The sequence below is a fragment of the Solanum pennellii genome, chromosome 10 (assembly GCF_001406875.1).
Source record: "Solanum pennellii chromosome 10, SPENNV200".
Lineage (NCBI taxonomy): Eukaryota > Viridiplantae > Streptophyta > Magnoliopsida > Solanales > Solanaceae > Solanum > Solanum pennellii.
The window spans coordinates 76,351,740-76,361,991 of NC_028646.1; the positions used below are offsets into that span (position 1 = coordinate 76,351,740).

General features: G+C 35.7%; 1 protein-coding gene across 2 annotated transcripts; it reads right to left on the reverse strand.

Moving 5' to 3' along the window:
• Window positions 1-953: 953 nt before the first annotated feature.
• LOC107032392 (GDSL esterase/lipase CPRD49-like) lies at window positions 954-4,213 on the reverse strand. Of its 2 annotated transcripts, XM_015233987.2 has the most exons (6): window positions 4,027-4,213; window positions 3,220-3,297; window positions 2,954-3,094; window positions 2,787-2,863; window positions 2,369-2,506; window positions 954-1,389 (listed from the first exon to the last, which is right to left on the reverse strand). In XM_015233987.2, the coding sequence occupies exons 1-6, from the start codon at window positions 4,135-4,137 to the stop codon at window positions 1,176-1,178; spliced, it is 759 nt and encodes a 252-aa protein (XP_015089473.1). In that variant the 5' UTR covers window positions 4,138-4,213; the 3' UTR covers window positions 954-1,175. The 2 variants fall into 2 exon arrangements, with proteins under 2 accessions (XP_015089473.1, XP_015089474.1); XM_015233988.2 differs by lacking the exon at window positions 2,954-3,094.
• Between the last annotated feature and the right edge of the window lie 6,039 nt (window positions 4,214-10,252).

A 10,252-nucleotide genomic window follows, 5' to 3' on the forward strand; every position in this document is an offset into this window, starting at 1 on the left:
AATACAATACTCAAAGTGACTACTACACACTCAAAAGGAACAACACTCTTTTGGTTTCCGTCTTACTAAAATATCGCTCACACTCTATTTTTCTTCACAGACTATTTCCTTGTATAGTCTATGGAATACCTCACTTTGCTCTCAAAATGGTTTTTCTCTCTAACTTGGTGTGTTCTACAAATGAGCAAGAATGCTCTATTTATAGAAGGATAAAACCATGTCTATGTCACTAATGACATATGTAAACATAGCAAAGTCAAGAATGGTTGCAAATCTTACCAATTTGCCAACTACGAAATCTTTTATTTTCAACTCCAATTACTATTCCTTTTTAACAATTGCTTGTACCAATTGAATAGCTAAAGTTGACTAAAAAATGGGATGGATTCAACAAGTTTGTGTACACTATATTTCTTCTTCATTTTTGATTTGTTTGTCCTGTTATTTTTTTAATTCGTTTTGAAAAAAGTAGTTCTTTTCCTTTTTAGTAATTAATTAATTTCAATTACACATTTAAGATTATAAGATTAAAATACATTTTGATACATTTAATATATTCTTAATTTAAAATTCTAAAATTTAAAAATTTTCTTTATTTTCTTAAAGTCTATACTAAATCAAATGAGAATATTATTTTGTATCCGTATCAGTTTAGACATAATTATTAGACATAAATTATTATGGTGACTCAATTATTAGATTCGTTAGACACAAATATATTATGTCTTGCAAGTCGTATAAAATATTTGATCTCCTCATTTACACGAAATTTTGAGATTGTAGACCAGCTCATGTAATTTGGATTTACATTATCACATGCGAATTACATTTAAAACCTAACAAGACTTAACAAGAGTATCATGTTTGAGTCCACCTTGAAGTGTATTTTTTAAAAAAATTCAATCTCAAATACAAGTCGGTTTGACAAACTTGTTTTAAGATATTTAACGTTCTAAAAAAAACAAGAAATATTTATTAATCTATTTCAATTCACCCTACTAAGGTGGGTCTGACCCTATGAATGATGGACAAAATGAGGGAAACTAGAATAAGATAGTTTAGACATGTAAAGAGAAAGTGTGAGAGGTGATTATAAAGAATACAGAGACAAGTCAAAAAATTATTAAAGAAATTCCTATCTTGACCCCGACGAACATGACAGAACATTCATATTGTCAGATCCATTGGGCTTGCCAGTCCAAGTCCAAATCAGCAACATTAACAGGAGTGTTACCATCAGGCCCAACAAAGATAGTAGGTAAACATTGTGCAAATTCATTTGGCAATGATTTCCAATGTAAATTTGGCTCCCAATCTGCTTCTTTCACAACCTTTAAGATTTCCTTAACCACAACTTTGCTTGCTTCTGCTGTTAAATGAATACCATCCCTTCACACCCAAATATAGCAAAATATCACAGTGAATTTGGACCTCAAGTGTATATATATATTGGAAAAAATAATTCAAAGTTGTAAGAAATCATGTCTAGTTGATTGGTAGTTAAATTCATATAGGTATAAGTTTCCTATTTTGAGTTAAAGTAGATTTTATAGTATTATAAATAGAGGTCTTGCTAGTTATTTTCACTCAATAAACACTACAACAAAAATAACTTTTAGCGGCATTAAATATTGACATTAATAAAAAGTGCTAAAGCCTTTAACGATATTAGTTAAGTGTCATTAAAACTAATGTCGCTAAAGATTTTAGGAATATATACAAAGAGTGACAATTGCCGCTAAAAATACATATTTAGCGGCAATCAAAAATTAATTACCGCTAATGATTATTTTTGTTGAATGTAGTGACAGTATTATCTTTCATTATTTGTTACCCCAAGTTAAAATTAGAACCTTAAACCTCAAATTCCTATTTGAACAATTTTTTATTGTTGTTGATCCATTTGAATTATTACTTAATAAACTAAAATAGCTTACTCAATCTCAACGATTGCTTATTCATAGGCTGTTATAAATATACAAGGTGCTATGATAAATTGATAGACACGCTGCTCTTAGAAAGTAACATTAATACATCTCGGTTCGAGTTCGAGTGGTGGGATACCATCTTGGATAAATAGATCTTATGTATAAATTATTTTAGAATATTTTTCAAAGAAAATCACTACAAAAAGGGTTTACATATGTGAAGGTGTAAAACTAAGTGATCCTCTATAAGGAAATGTTGCACATGAGTTAGGATTTAACAGCTTTTTTCTCACGTGCCCTCCGTATAAATAATTTAATTAGAAAATAGCTGAGAAGTATTAAACGTAATTGGTAAAGTTATCTACATGAATTTAACTTTTTAATCAATTATTTACTACGAATTAATAATTGAAGCTTTAAATTAAGATAGAAAAACCTACGTGAAGTGAGCAGATAACCAATCATTTCGATTTTGAAGTGCAGTCCAAAGATCAATCACCTTGATCCCCAACTCTTTGCACATTTTTATACAAGCTTCTGAATATATATGTGAGCTCTCATTTGAACGTCGAGAAATTCTGTTTCCCAAAAACAAAACAACAATAGCAAGCCAAATATACGAATTATCGAACAAAAATCCTTTAAAATATGAGATTTTTGATGTAAAGTTTGTCAGAAATATTATTTCCGATAGATTGCCCTGTTAAGTCAAAAAAACTAGTATTCCTTTCATTTAAAAAGGATACTTTCTTTTTTAGTTTAATGCATTTGACATAATTTTACCGTAGAACTATCAGATTAAAAGTGTTATTTTATTTTCTTAAAATCCCATTTTTGTTACATTTCAGTATGTCTTACCCGAACAACTTGATGATTTTTTCCTCGTTCACTGGTGGAGTACCAAGAACTATTATTCGAGTCTTTTCCGATAGGCTCTGCAAGCAATTTCGATAAAGCATTAGCGATTAATTTATTGTTTAGCTATAAAATTTATCATGTTAGTTGAGTAGTTTCAAAATGGATACCTTGATATGAAGTACAATGTTCTTCATGTTTTGTATATATTCAAGAAGAGGAACATGAGCATTTAGATCATTTGAATCAGGTTTCATTGAGTCATTTCCACCAAAGTATACGATAACAAGTGATGGTTGTACTGTTGCATTCTTAATTATATATGAACAAATAAATATGAATAAGCGTATCATTTTATATATATATTGATCCTCCGAATTAGAGTAAAAAATAAGAATTTAAATTTTATACACTGAACAACAGTTATAAGAAGTACCTTGGGAAATATTTGGTCCAAAACCAGTAGAGCCAGCCTAGTGTTCCAACCACCATATCCACGAAGCACTATATCTGCCTATAAAAAAGCATAATCAACTTGATTTAAGATAATAAAAAAAAAAGTATATTATTCACTTGTATATGTATTTATATTTATTTTATGGATTTTACTATTTAGGATCCAATTGATGAACCGCCTTCAGAATATATATATATACTTGTCGATTGAAATTAGCTTCAATATCCTTCTAATTGAGTTCTACTTTCAAATATACTATTTATCATTTACAAATATATAATATTTTTGTTTTATAGTTTTGATCCGTAATTTGTTCTCCAAGCTTCGTTCAACTAAATATGCACATAGTACATCCAATTGGGGTTACTTTTTGAATGTTTACGTCAAATTACATAATATAATTATAAATTAGAGTAGAAATACATAATCATTTAATTATAATTAAATGATGAAAAACACAATCTTGCATTCATTCCTTTGATATCAACATAGGAAGAAGCTAAGTAAGTAGTATTAACCCTCACTCTCCTCTCGATTAGATACTAAAAAACAAAACTTGGGATTAGACATGACAGGACACAAACGGAATGAGGCAGGACATGACAAGGCGAAGGAATGCTTAAAGAGACACAGGTCAAATTTTAACCAATCAAAAATTCCTACTCCGAATATATATTCTCAATAATCATCATCCTTACGTATTTACAAAATAAGAGACCAAAAACAAAAAACATATAGAAACATAGAACAACAAATTAAATTAAGAATAAGAGATAAATAGACTACCTTGCATGAGTATAGATCAGTGAGGATTGAACCCCAACCTTCATGGCTATAGCTAAATTGTACTATTGAGGATCCAAATAGAACAATTTGTGGTCTATTTGGTCCAACCATTTTTAATTTTTTTTTCTCTGCAATTATTTTCAACAAGACTTGTATAAATTATTAGAAAAGAAACAGACAACTTCAATTATTGCTTCTTTTGATAGTCTATTTGAGTTGGCATATATTATATTCACTAACTTCGTATTGTGAAGTCCACATCACTATTTTTTATTGTCTATTTTGTATTACAATTGTTAAGATATATATGTATATATATTATGTTTCTATATTTAGCTAAGCATATATTTAGATTGATATGATTGTAATTAGTTCCTAAATATGTGCCTTGTATTATGGCTAGCAATTGTATATATTGGGAAGTCAGTGAATGAAATCCGGGGAGGAAAAGATTCCACAAACTCTTTCATGGTATCAGTTGCCTAGGGCACGGTTTTCCTTCATCTTCCGCTGCTTTCCTCGGCTATTTTTTTTTTTTCATTGCTCACGGTTGTTTTCCCTCTTTTCCATCTACTCTCTTCACTTCTCTATTCTTCTCCATGGGTGACTCCAAGTCTCAATATCACCCTGCTCTTGCTGTTTCTAACATCAAGGCAAACATTCCCATTACTCTTGAGATGGCGAATATGCAATACTCTACGTGGGCGGAGTTGTTCAAGCTTCACGCAAAATCTCATCGGGTCCTTCACCATATCATTCCCCCTGCTAATGGCAAGGAGAAAGTTCCGTCTACCGAGGAAGAACAAGAACTATGGCAGACCCTTGATGCTGCGGTGTTATCGTGGCTTTATGGTACTATCTCGACTGACCTTATAAACACCGTTATCGAACCGGATGCAACAGCAATGGACATATGGCATAGGTTGCGTGACCTATTTCAGGACAATAAACATTCTCGGGCTGTGACTCTTGAGCAGGAGTTTTCAACCACGATTTTGGAGGACTTTCCTAATGTCTCGGCTTATTGTCAAAGGTTGAAGTCTCTTGCTGATCAACTCAAGAATGTAGGTGCACCGGTTTCGGACAGTCGTCTGGTTCTTCAGATGGTTGGGGGCCTTACGAAAGCATACAGTGGTGTTGGTACGCTTATTAGGCAGAGCAATCCCCTACCCGCTTTTTATCAAGCACGATCCATGCTCACTTTAGAGGAGGTCGGCTTGGCCAAGGATGCTTCACAAGGGTCAGCCTCGGCAATGGTTGCTTCATTTGATAATTCTCAGGTTGACTCCGGTTCTCATGGTCACTCGAAAGAACGGAAAAATCAGAAAAAAGGGAAAAATTCCGGCAACCGCAAGTATTCTGGTGGTGCAGGCCGTGGCTCCGGTGGCAGCAAAGCGGGTCAGGTTTCCGGTGGTGGTTCCGGTGGTGCGCCACGTGGGACAGGCGGCCAGCACTCCTACTCCCCGTTCTGGCAGCAACCATGTCCACCATGGGGGTGGATGCCGCAAGGGTGGCCCGTCCCACCATGTCCTTACCCAACTCAGAATTGGGCCAGGCCCAATTTCCAACCCAGGCAGCAACCTGGCATCTTGGGCCCACGACCTCAAACAGGCCAGCAGGCCTATGCAGCTTCTTCTATTGGGCAGCCCGGGTCCTATGCTCCAACTGACATTGAGTCCGCAATGCACACTATGACTCTTTCTCAACCCGATCCGGCATGGTACATGGACACTGGAGCGACTTCTCATATGACTTCCTCTCCCGGTAATTTCTCGTCTTATTTTAATTTGAGCACTCATCCTAATAATGGCATTGTTGTTGGTAATGGTCATACTATTCCTATACTTGGTTATGGTCATACTCAATTGTCTTCCCCTACTGCTCCCCTTACTCTAAACAATGTTCTTCATGCACCTAAACTCATCAAAAATCTCATTTCGGTTAGAAAATTTACCACCGATAATTCTGTGAAAGTTGAATTTGATCCTTTTGGGTTTTCTGTGAAGGATTTTCGGACGGGGCAGCCAATCATGAGGAGTGATAGCCATGGGGACCTTTATCCTTTTACCACAAATCAGGCTACTCATTCTACCTTTGCCGCCATCTCACCTAAGCTTTGGCACGATCGGTTGGGTCATCCGGGTGCTCATATCTTAGATGTTCTTAGGCATAATAAAAACATTGCGTGTAATAAACATTCTGCTTCTACCATTTGCAATTCTTGTGTTTATGGCAAACATGTTAAATTGCCCTTTGCTCCATCTACTTCTAATACTCTTATGCCTTTTGATATAATTCATAGTGACTTGTGGACTTCACCTATTTTAAGTTCTATAGGCCATCGGTATTACATTGTGTTATTGGATGATTTTTCGAAATATCTATGGACTTTTCCTATAGCCAAGAAATCGGATGTGTATGACACTTTTCTAGCTTTTCAAGCCCATATCCACACTCAATTTGAACGTCATATCAAAAATATTCAATGTGATAATGGGAAGGAGTTTGATAATGGTCCTTTTTGGGAATTTTGCAAACGCAATGGCCTATCTTTCCGTCTCTCTTGTCCCCATACTTCTTCTCAAAATGGGAAAGCCGAACGGAAACTTAGAACTATTAACAATATCACTAGAACTCTTCTTGCTCATGCTTCTCTACCTCCTTCTTTTTGGCATCATGCCTTGCAAATGGCTACATATCTTCTCAATATTCTTCCAAGTAAGTTGTTGGGTAATAGGTCTCCTGTAGAAATTCTTTATCACCGAATTCCTTCTTACTCACACTTACGGGTGTTTGGGTGTTTATGCTACCCTCTTATTCCCTCTACCACCATTCATAAGTTACAACCAAGGTCTACTCCATGTGTTTTTTTGGGTTTTCCTTCTAATCATCGCGGTTACAAGTGTTTTGATTTATCGACTAATAAAATCATTATTTGTCGCCATGTCGTGTTTGATGAGAGTGTGTTCCCATTTGCTAATCTTCATACTCCACATTCTACCTCGTATGATTTTTTGGGGGATGGTTTACATCCTCTGGTCGTACATCACTTGACCCAAGCTGCTGAACCTACACCCAACGTCCAGCATGCTTCCCCTCCTCCCTCCCCTGCGGCCCAGCCCGTTACTCCTGCCTCAAATCCAGCCCAGACCCCATCTCCCATCTCCCCTGCAGTGGGTTCCCAAGAGGCGCTTGGGCCACCCTTGCTGTCCAGCCCACAAACTTCCTCCCCACCTCAAACCTCTCCTCCCTCTCTCTCGGCCCAGATTCAGCATGGCCCACCCGCACCACCTTCTGCCCACATTCCAATCCAAAAGCCAAGTATTGTGACCAGAAGTCAACATGGCATTGTTAAGCCTAATAGAAAATATTTTTCCAATGTCGCTGTCACGAGGTCTCCTTTACCTCGTAATCCGGTCGCGGCTTTACGTGATCCTAATTGGAAAATGGCCATGGATGATGAATTTAGTGCTCTTATTGAAAATAAGACGTGGGAATTGGTGCCTCGTCCACCTAATGTGAATGTTATTCGTTCTATGTGGCTTTTTACTCATAAAGTCCGGTCTAACGGTATTTTTGAGAGGCACAAAGCCCGTCTTGTAGGTGATGGCAAATCTCAACAGGTTGGCATTGATTGTGGTGAGACGTTTAGTCCAGTTGTCAAACCGGCTACAATCCGCACTGTTCTTAGTCTTTCTTTATCAAAGGCATGGCATATCCATCAGTTGGATGTAAAGAATGCTTTCTTACATGGTGAGTTGCAGGAAACGGTTTATATGCATCAACCGGTTGGCTACAGGGATAAGGCTCATCCGGATTATGTTTGTCTCTTAAATAAGTCTCTTTATGGACTTAAACAGGCACCTCGGGCTTGGTATAAGCGGTTTGCTGATTATATGTTATCTATTGGATTTACTAACAGCAGGATGGATAACTCTTTGTTTATCTACCGCAAAGGGTCGGATATGGCTTATCTTTTGTTATATGTGGATGACATTATTCTGACGGCCTCTTCGGATGCTCTTCGCCGTTCTATTATATCTCTTCTTAGCTCTGAGTTTGCTATGAAGGATCTTGGTCATTTGAATTATTTTTTGGGTATTGCTGTGACTCGACATAAGGATGGTTTATTTCTTTCACAGCGGAAATATGCCGAAGAAATAATTGATCGTGCAGGGATGTCATCGTGTAAACCGTCTCAAACACCGGTTGACACGAAGTCCAAGCTCGCCGCGACTACTAGTGCTCCGTTTGATGATCCATCTTTGTATAGGAGTCTTGCAGGAGCTCTTCAGTACCTTACATTCACCAGACCAGATATTTCTTATTCTGTTCAGCAGGTGTGTCTACATATGCACGACCCCAGGGTTGATCATATGTCTGCTCTCAAACGAATTGTTCGGTATGTTCAGGGTACTCTTGATTATGGCTTACATTTGTATCCCTCGGTTATTTCTTCTCTGGTTGCATATACTGATGCAGATTGGGGGGGGTGCCCGGATACGAGACGATCAACGTCTGGTTATTGTGTATTTTTGGGGGATAATTTAATATCTTGGTCATCTAAGCGCCAACCCACATTGTCAAAATCTAGTGCAGAAGCCGAGTATCGAGGGGTGGCAAATGTTGTTTCCGAATCATGCTGGATTAGGAATCTTCTCTTGGAGTTACATTGTCCGATTAAAAAGGCTACCTTGGTTTATTGTGACAATGTTAGTGCTATTTATTTGTCGGGAAATCCAGTTCAACATCAACGTACAAAACACATCGAGTTGGATATTCATTTTGTACGCGAGAAGGTTGCTCGGGGGGATGTTCGGGTTCTACATGTACCTTCTAGACATCAGATTGCGGATATTTTTACTAAGGGTCTTCCGCGAATCTTGTTTGAGGATTTTCGTGACAGTCTTAGCGTCCGTAGTCCTCCCGCTTCGACTGTGGGGGTGTGTTAAGATATATATGTATATATATTATGTTTCTATATTTAGCTAAGCATATATTTAGATTGATATGATTGTAATTAGTTCCTAAATATGTGCCTTGTATTATGGCTAGCAATTGTATATATTGGGAAGTCAGTGAATGAAATCCGGGGAGGAAAAGATTGTTGACCCGCATGAGATTCGACTCTATAACCTTTTAATAAATTTATTTTTAGTCTATATATTTTTTATAAAATAAATTCATATAAGAAATCTGAAAAAAATTAAAATAAATTGATGTTCAATTTATAAGTGAGCAGAAGATCATTTTTATTATTAAATGACGGGAAACTTAAGTAAATATACTACAAATAAAAAATATTTATCATTTATAACAATAACATTTTTTTCACTTTATCACTTTTAATGCATTTATAATACACTTTAAATTCATATTACAAAAAATAATTTATTATTCACATATAATACAATTTTTATTAATGAATAATACAATTATCACACATTTTAATATACTTATAATATAATATATTTTTAAAAATAGTTATAATTCATATATATTGCATACTTAATTCACTTTGAATATATATTGTAGATTTAACATAGTATTGCTATAAATGATAATAAATGAAAAATATTGCTAAAATTAATAATTATTTATTAAAAGACATTCATCCAAGTAATTATTCCTTAAATCATTAATACCCAAAATTGGGCCAATTTTCAGCCCAAGAATACAAACGCAGCCCAATTTCTCAATCCTACATTCCAAATCGACCCAGCCCACATCAAAAGAACTCCAACAGCAATATCAGCTTTGCTGCTCCAATAAAGGTAATCTCGCCTCCCCTTGTATTCCATTTAAATTTGGTGTTTTATGGGTTCAATATTTGGTAAAAGTTCTGCTATTAAGAACCGTTGGTTTCTTTCGTTGTACTCTTTTGCTTCAGCTTCGTTTTTCTTGTAAATTTTTGGACTATAAGAATGATAAAGTTCTTTTGGGATTATGTGTTGGTAGTTACATTCGTTTGCTCCATTGTTTGTCTAAAGCTAGCTGAATTTTCCTTTAATTAGCTGAATCTTGGTATTCATTTTCATGTTAATGTGCTTCTTCACAATCTGAGGTGTGTCATAATTTAATTTCATGTTGGTTTAGTAAACAGTCTTTTCATGTGTCCTTTGATTTATCCATCATATAGGTCTGTCTGATGAGTTTTGAATGCTATTAGTTACCATATATCTTCGATTTCTATTGAGGTCCAGGGATGGGAGAAATTGGGGGGGGG